This window comes from Clupea harengus, chromosome 5 (genome assembly GCF_900700415.2).
Source record: "Clupea harengus chromosome 5, Ch_v2.0.2, whole genome shotgun sequence".
In the NCBI taxonomy this organism is placed as follows: Eukaryota; Metazoa; Chordata; class Actinopteri; order Clupeiformes; family Clupeidae; genus Clupea; species Clupea harengus.
In genome coordinates, this window is record NC_045156.1 from 21,968,347 (window position 1) to 21,983,680 (window position 15,334).

General features: G+C 42.7%; 3 protein-coding genes across 6 annotated transcripts in view; 1 reads left to right on the forward strand and 2 right to left on the reverse strand.

Annotated features, from left to right (window-relative positions):
- The first annotated feature begins 2,178 nt into the window (after positions 1-2,178).
- On the forward strand, positions 2,179-4,504 carry naa80 (N(alpha)-acetyltransferase 80, NatH catalytic subunit). Its single transcript, XM_042707735.1, has 3 exons — positions 2,179-2,390; positions 3,135-3,816; positions 3,880-4,504. Coding segments are annotated over exons 1-3 (834 nt in total). The 5' UTR covers positions 2,179-2,388; the 3' UTR covers positions 4,030-4,504.
- A 732-nt stretch (positions 4,505-5,236) lies between these two features.
- LOC105897845 (ly6/PLAUR domain-containing protein 1-like) lies at positions 5,237-6,339 on the reverse strand. The gene is made up of 2 exons (XM_031568109.2): positions 6,216-6,339; positions 5,237-5,481 (listed from the first exon to the last, which is right to left on the reverse strand). Exons 1-2 carry the CDS (start codon positions 6,337-6,339, stop codon positions 5,237-5,239), a joined length of 369 nt encoding a protein of 122 aa, XP_031423969.2.
- Positions 6,340-9,482: 3,143 nt separating this feature from the next.
- The window catches only part of nckap5l (NCK-associated protein 5-like), a 68,053-nt gene continuing 62,201 nt past the window's right edge, over positions 9,483-15,334 (reverse strand). For all 4 annotated transcript variants that reach the window (XM_031568106.2, XM_031568105.2, XM_031568104.2 and 1 more), the window contains one exon: positions 9,483-13,494. In XM_031568106.2, the coding sequence (XP_031423966.1) occupies positions 13,240-13,494 (255 nt within the window). In that variant the 3' untranslated portion in view covers positions 9,483-13,239. The remainder of the gene's footprint in view (positions 13,495-15,334) is intronic.

Here is a 15,334-nt window from a genome sequence, read left to right on the forward strand (position 1 = left end):
AAATATACTGATATACGGTGCTTGTTTATCTACCTTTTTAGCAAGCCAGCCAGTTAATTTGCTAACATCTTAAATAATATACGTTGCTTGTTCATCTACATTTACATTTACATTTAGCAGACGCTTTTATCCAAAGCAACTTACAATGTATACACATTTTACATTTACACTGATGGCACACTGCACATCAGGAGCAATTAGGGGTTCAGTGCCTTGCTCAAGGATACTTCGACAGGGAATCGAACTAGCAACCTTCTGATTACTAAACGACTTCTTTACCTCCTGTACCACTGCCGCCCCCATCTACCTTTTTAGCAGGCCAGCCAGTTAATTTGCTCACATCTTAAATACTATACGGTACGGTGCTTGTTCATATACCTTTTAAGCAAGCTAGCCAGTTAATTTAATAACATCTTAAATAATATATGGTGCTTGTTCATTTATCTTTTAAGCAAGCCAGCAAGTTCATTTTCTAACATCTTAAATACTATACGGTGCTTGTTCATCTGCCTTTTTAGCAAGCCAGCCAGTTCATTTGCTAACATCTTAAATAATATACGGTGCTTGTTCATCTACCTTTTTAGCAAGCCAGCCAGTTCATTTGCTAACATCTTAAATAATTTAAGATCTACCATTATTTGTTGATATAGGCCTATTTAGAAAGACTTGGGAGACTTCATACTAGCTTGCTAGCTATACACTAAGCAAAATAATGTGCCCCAGCTAGAAGAGGAATTGCTAATCGCTAACGAGATGCTAGCGGCGAAACCGGTTGAAATGTACTTACTTTGACACTATAACAAACTTGTGAGTCAACAACTTTCCTAACACAGTCAAACATCAAGCACATGGTTGTTTTGCTTGGTTTATTGCAGGTAAAATACAGGCAAGCTAGTCTCAGGTAGCGAAGTATAATGCGAGATGCTCTGGGGTAAATCACGTTATTGAGGTAGTCTGACTTCCAAAAAGAGCCCGGGTGACGTAATGCTAACGTTGGTATAGCAACTGTCACTCAAGAGTCGTTCAAAGCCAATATTACATCACCCGGGCTCTTTTTGGCACCCGGTCACTTTTTGCCATGACAGTACCCTTCCTTCTATACCTTTCCTTTCCAGGGGACAGGAAGGTGAACAGGAATATACAACATTTAGCCTTGGGCGCTCCAAGAACATGACAACTACAGACAGGAGTCTCTCTAACTCTAGCAATTCGTTCAACACACGAGGCAACCAGGAAAAAGTCTTCCCTTGAACCTTTGTTCCCCTTTACACCCCGCAGAAAACATGCAAAAAGTTCGTCTCCCCAAGAAAAACTATACTAGCGTGCAGGCACAACAAACCAACAATATACTCACAAACAGCTCAGAGTCCACCCCCTATAGTTCAATTAAATTCCTTCACTCTCGGCTCTCCTCGCTGGCAGGCCCTGGCCTCCTTCCAATTCAAGTTGGAGGTCTTTAGAAAAACGGAGTCTCGTACTCCTTCGTACGGTTTAGGTCCTGATGATTAGCCCAGCGTAGAGTCGATGAGGTTGTTGGAATCCCGGTCATGAGCCCCCAAATATGTTAGGTGAAAATTCAGCCTAGTTACCTCAGGACTCCGGAGCTGCATAAGTATATTTATTAGACAAACAACAATTGCAATTGGGCTCACTCCCAGCACAAGGCTGAAAGTGAAGCAATGATAAACACATTGCACAAGGTTTATATAGACAGAAGTTTAGTTTTCAGCAGGGATAACCACGTGGTGGATCTCTGACGTCCGAGGCAAGGATGGAAGTTTTACAAGGTCGGAAGAAGCTTATCACCTCTGGTCTAAACATGCTCTTGTAGATATGCAGACTAAGTGGCACCTAATATTTTAAGTTACACACACGCAGAAACACAGAAAAGCCATGTTCCTGCTTACATAATGATTCATATAAGGTAATTAATAATACAAGGTACTTGATTATTATATTCTTAAGTCATTAACAGTGTTTGGAAATGATCTCCATCAGTCTTTTATCGTTTTGGCAAGTAACCGTGACCGGCGGACTATACATTATCCCTTACAGAAAAACTGTTATGTGACATCAGCCTGTCGACCGTGGATTCTTGTAGAACCTCTGGAAAATACAGTGGAGAACTATCCCCTTCTTTCCACTAGATGGCAATGTGTTTCCTCTGTGTCTTTCTGATCAACTGTAAGCTTGTCTTGAACGTGGAAGCGAGACGTCGTCTTCATTCAACAGTAGCACAAGCGTGGTGAAAACAGCTGACAGTTGCCGACCGTGGATCAGCGAGATGTCCAAAAGTTACTTTGAACGCGTTCCACATATCCACGGTCTTTTCATTCTAAATGTTACCTTCCATGTGCTATAACGGTGCTGAAAGAGACTCGGACCACCATGTATGTAGTGTTGTCCTATCCCTCTTACAAGTTAGCATGCCTGTTATCCTTGTAGCTAACATCAGCCTGCAAGCAACTTTCAAGTTAACATTAACCTATACGTCCAATAGGCAAACATACTATTGGATTCTGCTGTAGTTGCTTTACAAATATTGGCTCAAATATCGTCATTGTAAGCACGTATGCTATGTATGACTTAGGTCTCAGAACTTAATGTTACTGTAGTGAACCCATTGGATCAGTCACACAAATATAGAAAACTAGTATTACTATATTCAGTCAGTGGTTGGCTTGCCCGTCCATCCGTCTGTCCCTCCTTATTTGGTTGGCTGTGTTTGATAAACGGGAGGGCTAGTTGTAGAGAACAACGTTAATCGTTCAAATATATTTCGGTGCGTGGGAAGGTTGCATCTTGTACTTTGCTCTTAGTTTGAAACTGTTCACTTGTTGTTTGACTAGTCTGCATGACTACTATATGAACACAATGTATAAATAGCCCATCAATGGACTTGGGTTATAACGTTTTGTAGACGGTTTTATTTAGTCTACACATTCAACCTGGGCCTACTTTTGAATTTGATAATTATAGTTAGTACAAACAGATTTATTATCATTAAAACAAAGGAATATGCCTACAGGCTGGTTTCACCAACTACATAAAATGCACTGTGTGACCGTGTGTGTGCGAAAGCCACGTTTGTCCATGTTTGTGCTCATCCATCTGTGACACTCTTGCCCCCTCAGGAGTGACGGAAAGCTGCGTGTGGTCCCCCTGCACGAGCGTTGGGAGCTGGTGGACGCATGCGCGCAGCTCCTAAACACCCAGTGGAGCCGGAGTCAAGGAGCCCGCGTCCACTCCCTGCGCCAGTCCTGCTCAGCCTTCCCCGTCTGTCTACTGCTGCTGCGCCCTCACCCGCTAGACTCGGGCACCCCGGACACCCTGCTGGGCCACGCCCGCCTCTCCAAGGTCCTGGGCAGCCGGAGCCTCTTCGTGGAGTCGGTGGTGGTGTCACTGGCGGAAAGAGGGAAGGGGCTTGGGAGGGCGCTGATGGAAGGGGTGGAGGTGTATACGCGCAAGAGGGGGTACACGCGGCTGTGTCTCACTACGCATGATCAGCAGAACTTCTACGCACACTTGGGCTATGTGCTGTCCGTGCCTGTGCAGAATTTGGGCAACCTGGGCAACATCGTGCCCACGGAGCTCCTGCACAAGTTTTGCCGGGCACCACAGAAGCAGGAGGTGGAGGAGGGACAGAGAGAGGTTGCGGGGATGGGTGGAGGAGGGGATGGACATACAAAACTGGCCGTCAGGAAAGCTGAGCCTTCCCACCCACTACCCTCTGCTCCACCTCTGCCTGCCCCTCCTCCTCCACCACCTCCACCTGGCTCTGTCCCTCCTCCTCCGTCTAGCCTTCCTCCCCCTCCTCCTCCATCACCATTTCCATCTATTTCTCCACCCCCTCCTCCTCCTCTACCTTCTTCTCTCCCTCCACCTCCACCTCCTCCTGCTCCTACACTCCCACCTCCCCCCACCTCCCCCCAGACTGCCAACTCACCTCCTGGGGTTCAGACGCTCGATGTGACCCCATACCGAGATGCCAAAGGCATGGCCATATTCTGGATGCACAAAGACATCTGACACGGACCACTGGACCACTATTTTCACTCGCAGTAGAAAACACAAGGATGGAGCAAAGCCATTTGTAGGATATGTCATTATATTGAGCTCACTGAGTAGTTGCTGAGCCCGTTTTGTGGGCTGGATGTGTGATTGATTTCCTATGCTTAATTGTGGCTTCAGTCTCTGGACTGGTTTCAAACATGTGCCACTCTCAAAGATACTTGAACACGTCCTTGTACTCATATTTATACATGTATGTGTGTTTTATAAAGATGCCCACATATCATTGCTGTACTGTATGGCCTTCCACAGAAAATGTACCAGGTAATGGAGAGAATGATACCAATTCATGGGCCAATCTCTCACTTCACTGTGAACATGCCTTGCTGCCAAACATGTTTTAAGGGAAAGGATAATTGATTTTAGTGAATGGCAATCATGACATGGAACCTGCCGCGTGCCTGTGGCTGTCAATTAAAAGTAGATTTCTCAACGTTTCAGATTTCTTTGCTTTTGACACCAAAAACTGTAGCTTTTTTTAGTCACTATCACTTTTCACATACTCAATGACTACAGTCAGCAGACATTTTTTCTTTTTATTTCACTACACACACAAAATGCACCTGGTTGGTAAACATATGACCAGACATAGATTCAAGAATGTGCCAAGAGGCATCGCATAACTGACTCCAGGTTCTCAATTCTTCATGTCAAAAGAAAATGGTAGAATATTACCATGTCATGGGTGTTTAAGTTCAGTGAGGTATAGGGAGCACAAGCAGGGGACATACATCTTCCAATGCAATTAGTGTGAATGAATGAGAGAGAAGTGCTGAAAAAGGGAAAAGCATCTCTGCAGCCGTGGTGTAGTCTGAGACACAGTAAGCTACAGAGGAGTGATAATGGCTCCAAGTGTGCTGCCTTTTCCCTCTCCCCCAAAAATACCAATGGTGTTAAAATGTTTCTGGGGAAAATCATATTGGATTCCAGAAATACATTCTGTCAAGTCTCTGAAAGTCCCCCACAGGACTGGCTTCCAAAGAGCTTGATCTGATAAGACACCACAAGAGTTTCAAAAGACATTTCAGATCAGGAACTGAAAAAAAAGATTTAGTTGTTTATTTTGTGTGTGTGAGTGTGTGCGGTTCTCTTTCTTTAATCTTTTTTTTTTTTTTGCTGGGCGCAAAGAAAGCCCCTGTAACTGTGGTTTCACAGTGGGCCAGCCTCACAACAGGGGGGTGGGCAGCGCGCCCATGGCGACGGCGAGAAGCAGAAGGAGCGTGGGATTGAGTGGGCCGTGGCGTGGCGCAGGGTTGTAGCGGGGGGGCCGGGGGCCATTGCAGAGTGGGGTATTGCAACAGGTGATGCAGATGGAGCCTCTGCGCCCCGGGTTGCAGAAGGACTGGTACCCTGCTGAGGTGATCAGGCACGTGCTGTGGGACGCACATTGTTTGCGGTACGTGACCACTCCTACCAGAGAGACGGGGAACAACATGTTTGACAAGTCAGTTAAAAATGGTGGTTTTAATCAACTGTCCATAATCCTGGTAGACACACAATGAGACGGACAACATTGATTTCAGGTGTCAACATTCCTGACCCAGTTTCACCATGGAAGTCTTACAGGATGCTACTATTGGCAGAGGGTTGTCGTGGCAGCCAGCATTGCCAACAGCCCCTTAGGGAATCACATTTAATGAGTTGAATCCATTACTGGCTGTCTGCACCTTTATTCCAAGAAAGGTGTTTGAAGTGTTATCAAAGAAAAATAAATTTCAGAAGTGGGTTGCACAACACAATAGCTCAATTGCTCAACACTTCATAACAACTCAGTTTCTTTCTATTGGAAACACTTTAAATAACTTAACTGACTGACTGACTGGGATGACGCTGGAACTTGCAGACCTCCTTAAAAATCTCAACCCTCCTTTGTCTAAATATCAAAAATCTAAACTGCCTGCCATTTTGCAGAGCTCCTGTTCAGTGCTGGGCTCCCTATCAGTCTTTCCCCCTGGCTTGCTAGCCCCCTGCCTACCACCCTCCAGAACAGGACTGAGTGTTCACATACTGTTCATGCCTTAGTTTGTTCACTACTGACAGGTTCTAATGTAACGTTAGGTCAGTGTACAGCTGCTGCATTGCTTGTTTTGCTGTTTCTATGTTATCCTTCAGCATCTGTGCACATTGTCCATTTCTGAGCCTACCGTCTTGGCCGTAGATCACCTCCTGCTGACAGGCATTTTGGATGTTGACTGTGCAGTTGACGATGAACTTTGGTGAGGAGCAGTCATTGTCCAGCGGGCTCTCCTCACAGTGGTAACATTGCATCTGCAGTGGCCAGACTGAGACACACACACAACGCTCACACACTGGGATGCCTTCCCACACAGCACCCAAAAGGTTTGTGTTACTTTCTCGTGCCAAACATCACAGTTCTACAAAGCACACACATCTAGACAAAGAACGTTGAGAGTTCTTATATTTGGAAAAAGACATTTCTCTAAGAGAATAAATTAAACAAGTTGTTCATCCTCATCCAAGTCAGGCAAAATATCTCTAAGCCAAAGCCATACATATTTTACAACAGCAACATTTGTTCTTAGCATATTTTAAAGCCTGGAAGTAAATGTAAGCTTTCCATTAGAGGGAGACATTTCCTTTGTGTTATCAGTACTGTATTGTAGATTACAAACACTTCTTCAACATCAAAACAAAGCAGCAACCATTCAAAGTGTGACTTCAAAAGTAGCTGTATATTTTCTAATGGCAGCAAAATGAAATCTAGAAGTATTTACCAAGTATTAAATTAATCATTAAAACGTTATAAAAGAAGTAAATGCAAGCTTTCCATTAGAGGGAGACATTTCCTTTGTGTTATCAGTACTGTATTGTAGATTACAAACACTTCTTCAACATCAAAACAAGCAGAAACCATTCAAAGTGTGACTTCAAAAGTAGCTGAATATTTTCTAAGGGTAGCTAAATGAAGTCTAGAGGTATTTACCAAGCATTAAATTAATTATTAAAACGTCTTGTGTTATGCACCCGACTATTGATCACAACATAATTTCTCATCCTTTTTACACAGCCTGTTGAGCCTTCAGATGATTGGGTTAATAATTGTGTGTGTGTGTGGGTGGGGAAGGAGAGGGTGCGGGAGTGTGTGCGTGTGCGTGTGTGAGTGTGGACTCGTGAGTGCTTGGCGTGAGTGCTTGGCTCAGCTGGACTTGGTCTCGCTCCTCAGTGCATACATCGTCTGTGTTTTGTTATGCTCTGCCTTCTTGGAATTACTCATCAGCAAAGCAAAAATATCTGGTGCCTCACTGACAGGGGGGCGTAAGACACGACGCACCATGGCGACCGAGACAGCATCCATGTAGGATTTTGAAAGCATCTCCCCTTTTCTGTAGCAGCAGCGTGGGCTTGGTCATCAGAGAATCTGCCACACATGTTGACACCGAATAGGTTCAGTGGATATTTGGGATTCAGCAGCTAGCTTGTCATTGATCAGAGAAGCCACCACTCACTGATTCAGAGGCATCGATCTCTGTCCTTTAACTTTTCGATCTGGTTCTCTGAGGCAGTGTGCAGAAACCTCCGTGGATACATAGACATCTCTTTAATCAACAACTACACAATTTTGCTTTATTTATTTCAAATAAATGTTTGAGACGTGACAGCGAAAGTCTGTTGAATATGGTATATGAATATGGAAAAGGTATTAAGGCGTTAGGAAAGCACTAAGCGCCCTGATCTTGTCTGATATTATTGAAAGTTCAGGTTAAAGTGCGTTTAGAGATGAATAGAAAAATATCATCACTTTACTTTTATAATTATGAAGCCATAACCAAGCTGCAAAAAACTTTATTCCCCGTAGTGATAGCCTAGTATGGAATGTGTGTTTACGAATGTGAAAGGAGCGTGTTTAGAGCGTGATCATAGATAGATCTGTTGTGAGCAGTTGCGAAGGAACTGAACAAAGGTAGTTCTAATGAAGCGTAATGTACAGCACAGTTATTTGCCATAAACTTAGATGTTCGTGGATTTGAAACGAAAAAGCGATACAACCATAGTCAAGTCTATATTAAGCATCCCCGTAATTGCAGTCTTACTCAACAAAAGATGAAAAAGCTGTACTGGACATTCAAAACCAAGATCCAATCAGGACAATCGATTTATAATCAAATTGAACAAACATATTTTTGTCAGATGCAATAGACTGAAAAAAATGCGACTTTACCTGCGCTCAAGACGCATCCACACAAACAGGTGAGGAGAACAAACGATAGCATTTTCGACCAACTCCATCCAATAATATCCCGTTCTCACTGGTTTGTTATCATCCAAAAAGCAAAAAACACTTGGACTTTAAGTCATGACCATCGAGGCACAGAGGAACATCTGTCAGCAGACAAATGTGCTCTCCAGAGAACGCGGTGTAAACTTGTACGTGGCTATGCCCTCGCAGCTCATGATGCAGACTGTAGCTGTTCCGTAACGTAGACACACTCAATAGCTGCCCTTATGCTCTACAGTCGCGAGACAGTAATGCGTTAGTATTTTCCTCCAAGACACCATTGTAAATGTTGTATCGTTACCCTTACTGGTAGTGTTCTGATACTATGCAGGCAAGTTGTGTCTTGGAAAATATATGTATAGGTCTGAAGTTATTGCTAATTGCCTCACTATCTGCTATACATTGGATTCCACTTCATTTGGATGGTTTACCATGACCAGCCAAGGACTCATCTGTTGACACTCTATTATTAATTTTGGAATTTCAATAAGGTATGATTTGATTATCCTCAGCGTTAAGGCGAGGGTAGGTTAGGCTTAGACAACATTCATACAGTAGAGTCCAACGGTTATGATTAGTGGACTGCTTGGTGGCTTATTTGATTATTGTTAAGTAACTACCGAAGGTTTGTTAGTATCCATCCATCAATGTCTTACCAGCTGTATACTTTACAGGAATCTAATGAGAATTTTTGGTAATTTGAGGTTCTTGAAGGGCCTCTCAGACAATCTTTCCAATCCATTTATTTCTTCAAACAAATTTAATCAATGCTATGTGCCACGAAGGCTTCTCCAACCCTAAAGGTTCAAAATATCGAATATTCTCTTTCAAACATTTTGGAGATTAATTTATTTGTTCTTGGCACAGAACTGAAGAATATGTCTTGGGTCTCTTCACCAGAAAGGCATCAAGGCCGGCGCATATTATATGCGGTGTGCATGGTGTTGTGAGAATGACAAGCTGTAGGTGTGAAATCATAATGGGCCTGACACACGGAAATATGTCTTTACAGATGATGGAGGACACTGTAGAAAGAGCTAGGAGAACAGAAAGAGGGAGGACAGTGCTCTTCACAGAGTCAATGTGAGTGACTTAAACATGAGTGTTCTGGAGTACAAGAAACATACACCAAGGGTGAATCATCTGTGAAAGAAATATAGTCGAGGGGACAGAAGAAATTGAGAGAAAGGGTTTATTTCTTGGGTTTTCAATTGAGCCATAAATTAACAATTTCTTTTTATCTTCGCGTTTTTACTGCCTTAAAATACATTGCTGTCTATGGCTTCATTTGATTTCTGGTGGAAATGCTATGTACATAGCACCTTGGAGTACTATTTACAAGACAAAATAAATCCAAATGAGAATATTCTGGTCAGATTCATACACAAAGAAGACAAACCTTGCTAGGAAAAAAACTTCATTCAACAGAACAAAGCATTAGAAATCAAAGAGTAAAAAAATAACAGTAAGAATTAAAATGCTTATAACAGCAACACCATTAACAATAACAGGAACGACAACAACAATGACAACAATAAAACAGTTTTATACTAGTATAATTCAGCAAAAACAAAATAAATAAAGTAAATAAATATAAAAAGCTGCAACCACCCCATATCACTGTGATCTGAATCACAAGTACAAAAGGAAACAAAATAAGAGAAAGGTATGGCAAACATATGATATACCACTTAGTCCAGGTCAGTGCTATCATGGTGACATGGTTTTGCAAAGACAACTCTCGCTCTATTCAAAAACGCTGGCTACATGAATGGACGAAGAAGATGACGAGGAGGCCTAAAAGACAGCGTTACCAAGTCTAAGGACAGGTTATGAAGGCTAGGGGAAAACATTTATGGCATCAGAAAGATCGGAAGTGGCTACGGGCAGATTCTAAAGGTTACAAGCAGTTAATGAAGACATGAAGAGGAGCAGTCCACGAAAGCTCTAAGAGATCTTTATGACAAGCTGATTAGGAATTAGGGGGCTCTTTGGGGCAACTGCCCTGATTAACACATTAACCACTGGGCTGCACCTGGGGCCTTTTGTCCTCCAGTTTTATCATCCCCTTCATTGTTACACACGTTAGACAGAGAGAGGAAGTGGTTTTAGACCAAATGATTGGAAAAGTTCTCAATGGAATGAAAATGCTACCACTGTCTGCGTTCCTTTCAGTTTGGTCGCGACCAAGAGAAAATGAATGTCTTCACTATGTCATTTGGTGAGGTCTTCACCACGTCTAATGAGTTTGGACAGGATCAGGTGTGTAATAACATCTCATGCCCTCCATCTAACCCTTCTAGATGGACTGCAAGGGAGGAGATTGGCAGAGGTTGTATTGGAAGACAATCCATTTGGGAAAAGCATTAGCATGAAGCCATAGAGTGGATAAAAGGAAACTTGTCTAAAGAAGGATCCAAAAACAGTCATCTCTGGTTTTGTCCAATTGCATTATTCCACAGTCATCTTCATATCAATGAAACAAAAGGTGGGCAAACAAGGGTTCATAGTGAATGAGTAGGGAACATTTTACCGACCCTTGTCTCTGCTGAATGCGGATATCAAAACTTTTCACATAACAGTTAGTGAGAGGAGAAGCCACTGGAAGCACGTGGATGTGGTAGTTTAGTATATCTGTTCATATTTTCCAGGACTGGAAAAATCACAGATTTTACTCAGGGGTTACAAGTACTAATAAAGTCTTGATGTGTCTTGGGACTATCATAAAGACCTCTGTGGTTCACCTCAGTTGTGGGTGGTGCTCTAACGCCTGCCTCTTTGACAAAGTCCACAAACGGCATTTTTATTTCTTTGTTTAAACTGTACATCAAAATCACTTTGCATCTATACAAACACCAATATTGCTCATCAGTGTTTTGTCAGTGAATGCAGCTTTTAATGCAAGCTGTCATCTCATAGGTTGTATGATATCTTAGAAACTCATTTACAATCCCTGTGCTCATATGCCATTATTTATGACTAGATACATGACCTAAAAACAACTGTTCATAGTCTTGTGATGAGACCATTTTTTGGATATATGTTAATTTTGGCCTTTTCCAACGCAATGCCAAGCCACAAAAATCTCTAATGCCTTCATTCCAATCAGACACAGAAGTGTCCAATGTTTCCTTTAGGGTTGAATCAATGTGTTGAGCATTGCTATATAGACCCTTTTTACTTTTGTGCTTACGGTACATGTTTGCTGGAATTGGCACCTCCAGTGAGCATTAGATCAAAGAGTAGATCGAAGGCTCGATGTCCAAAACGTCTGCTGCTCTTACTGGTATCAGTGTCCGTAGTCTTAGTATACAACCATGTGTTGTACGATAGGATGGGTCATTTTTTAACTCATTGGGTTAAGAAGAGAGTCATTTTAGTGCTTGCTTAGGTCTAAGGTTATAATAATTAGGACCTGAATATGTTAACTCTTTGTTTCCATCAGTTCTCATTAGATCCTATTCTTCACAGTTTGGGTCCAGTGCTCCATGATCCTGACAATCTCATCGTTTGATCACAGCAGCAATTATTCAATCCCTAGATACTATGGATAATTGACTGATGGCTCATTAAATGTTAAAGATCTATTTAGTTTTTAAAAGCATGTGAGCACAAATGTAGCTTTTTTATTTTATCGGCAGTCAGATTTCTTACGACTAAAGATCACACTACACAGCTTTGTGGCAGATTCACACATAGTTGATCATTTTAGGAACAAGATGACAAGGACCAAGGCTCTATTATGGAAGTGATGCTTCCCACAGCTGTGGAAGGTGCATCACTGTCTGAAAGGATGGAAGGTTTGTTTTTCTACAACCGTGACATCTTATCCGTTTGGGTATCGTGTATGCATTTGTTTGTGTGTATGTGTTGGCATGTGTAGGTGTGTTTCTGTGTGTGGTGCTAATATATAAGGTGAGTGTGAGGACACATGTGGGAGTGATAGTATGTATCTGTGTGTGTAGGTGTGAGTGTGTGTGTGAGTGTGTGTGTGTGTGTGTGTGTGTGTGTGTGTGTTTCTGTCCATCTGGCCACCTGAGGAGTGAGCGTTTTCAGGTCGCGCTCATCAGCGTGAGCGCACCGTCTTTTCTTTTGAGTTTCAGTGTCAGCAGTCCAGCAGAGAGTAGGCGTGTGTGTGTGTGTGTGAGGGCGGAGAGTGGGTTCTGTCACAGACCGCCCACACACAGTCCTGTTGTTGTGGTGGTGGTGGTGGTGGGTGGGCATATCACAAGAAACTGTGCGATGGCCACACACCCACCCACAGTCACCACAGAGGGCATGAGTTGACATCACGAAGCAGTAGAACTTCCACTCCACACCGACTCTTCCACCTTCTTTTCAGCCCTGTTCCTTTCAGAGAGACCCTTGAGCTGAACTGGAATCAGTCCATCCCCTTGTGTTTTCCACTTAGGCTCTCAAGGCTGGTACATACTTCATGTGGAAAAGACTTTAGCTTGGCTTATGTGTGAATGAAAAACACACAAATTGCAGTGAAAGCAAACAAAGCCTGCAGCTCACTGAAAACCTGCTAAATGTCATGCACAACTAGCAGAGTGCAGTGAACACTGTGGATTACTACACGATGCAGAACTTGTTTCGGACAGGTCAACCATACATGGAACAATAAGAAAGCTCAGACACAACATCCTAGTGAGCCGAACCTTGAACTTTGACCCTAGTGAACACTGAGCCCAGTGAGAGTATAATTGTGGAAGTATGTCCCAGCCTTTACAAGTGAAATGCTGTCAAAATTGCTGCCCTTACTTTCTGTCCATTCATCTCCAGAATCTACTGAACTGGGACCAGTCATTACCTCCATCTCTTCCCCTCCAACTCTCAACAGGGTGAGACTGATCCAAGAACGGCCTACAAAGGCAGCCCCAGGAGAGTGCAGGGGGGTGGGGGGTGGGGTGGGGGGGTGGTGTGAGCTCTTAGCCCTGGCTGCCACAGGATGAGAGGCTGTCATAGAGCGAGTCACTCAGGGACTCAGGGGTCTCCAGGGCCTGGGGCCGGCTTGGGGACAGGATGTCGTCCGGACGCTCCTTCACCAACTCCAGGCCGCCCTCCTTACCCACCTCTGGCCCTCCTGGGATGCGGCTCTTTCCTCTCCGGCTCAGCCCCATCTGGGGGGCCAATGGGAGGCTGCTGGGATCAACCTCTCTTGGTCCCTGGGGCTCTCCCTGTTTCTGCAACAACACACAAACAGAAACATCATCACTTAATTATTGGCTAATTCATAGTGGGCCCTAATTTCATTGATGGGCAACACGTCCACCACGCCTGACCTAAAGCTATTTAATAACTTGGCAAAATCATTGTGCTAACTTCCTAACACGAACAAGACTCTAAGCGCAAACATGTGTGGAAACCTCCATCTCTTCTGGTGTAAACCGACTGGAAATTTGTGTTTGCTCTATTGTAGAACAAATACTGAACACTGTGTGAGCGTTAATGAGGTATGGTCGAATCATTGTGATTGGCTGGTAAAGAATGACTTCAATGCCACATCCATTAATTACACAACCCATTTATGCTTGTGTCTACTTTGTGTCAATGAAAGGAGCAAATATAGGTGTCCCCGCCTATTCTATCTCATTCTCACAGTTGCTAATGCATGAAGCCCAATCATGGTGCTCATTGCCCGCTGAAATGAGGGCCCACTATGTTAATACAATAACATGAATGAATAGTATATATATTTCTATATCTGTACAGTATGTCTATTCAATATACACTAGTATAACTGCAGTATAACTGCACTGTGACTTTAAAAGTACAATTATGTGTGGGTGTCATGTTGTGGTCACACAGATCATTATATCTTGTGAAAGGTACATAAATTACAGATACTTGTAATTCATCAGAAAATATAGTCATATATATATATATACATATATCATTATTCTTTCAGAGAAGGTGATCTGGTTTTATGTCACATCTGCTTTGAAAAAAAATTATGGGATTCCAGACATCAATGGAAAAAAAAGAGATTGAACTAAATAAAATAAAAAACGATCAATAACTACTTATTTGTGCCTTTGTGAAGTATGCTGTCATTTTTCTGCCAAAGGCAATTTTTTAGTTGGGTGCAGATAAAGAGGGGGATAAGTGGGAAGTAAGTTCCCATCTGAAAAGCTTGCTTTCTGAGATTCTTTTTTATTTTTTATACCTCCTTTCTCCTTATTTCGTACCATTTACCAAAAGGTTGAGACAAAGAAGGAGAGAGAAGAGAAGAGAACTGCTTGCTTTGAAGAATAGTTCAGATACAGTATTCTTCCTTTTTTTTAACATCATTTCCATGGCAACACCAGTTCTGGCTTCTCAGGAAGTTGTTTGCATTGATAACCTCTCTCTACGTATTTTTTTTTCTCTCTCTCTCTCTCTCTCTCTGTCTCTCTGTCTCTGTCTCCTTCTTTTCCTCCCCTCTCCCACTTTCAGCCTCCTATCTTCTGCTAGCTTAGTCACATGTGCAACTGCGCCACCCAGAGAATAAGTGTGACATGATAATTGATGCTACCTCAGGAAGCGACACGATGCGGATGAGGCATACTGATGACTTCATTCGATGTGCTAGTCTGTGGATGAATGCACATCTCAAAATGTTTTCAAGTGGGCTGTGACAGGATTGTGCAGAATACGTCTGGGGAAATGCTTGTGCGTATGTATGTGGTTTGTGCGTGCGTGTGTGCGTGTGCGTGCATGTGTAGGTGAATGTGTGTGTATTTGTTTGCATGTAAACTTGAGGTCTTCTCCTTCACACCTTAGCTGTATGTTAGAATGCGTACGGTAGATTTAGGTGTTATCATTGGAATGGAGAAATGTCACAATGACCCTCAGAATTATGGTTTATATGTCAGATTTAATGGTGACATCGGAGACAGAATGTTCTTTGATCTCTTCTAAAGAGGAGGAGTTACTTCACAGTTTCTCAGTAGGACTTCATATTGAACATTATGAACTGATTTGATATCAAACTCATGTTTTCCAAAGTACAAAAGATATATGAAGAGTATATGAATTAATATA

Excerpts from the sequence above, each read along its gene's own strand:
- naa80 (XM_042707735.1), top strand. Across the intron at positions 3,817-3,879 it reads CTAGCCTTCCTCCCCCTCCT|CCACCTCCACCTCCTCCTGC; the intron begins CCTCCATCACCA and ends TCTTCTCTCCCT.
- LOC105897845 (XM_031568109.2), bottom strand. The coding sequence starts at position 6,339 with ATGCAATGTTACCACTGTGAGGAGAGCCCGCTGGACAATGACTGCTCC. Across the intron at positions 5,482-6,215 it reads GGTGATCTACGGCCAAGACG|GAGTGGTCACGTACCGCAAA; the intron begins GTAGGCTCAGAA and ends TCTCTCTGGTAG.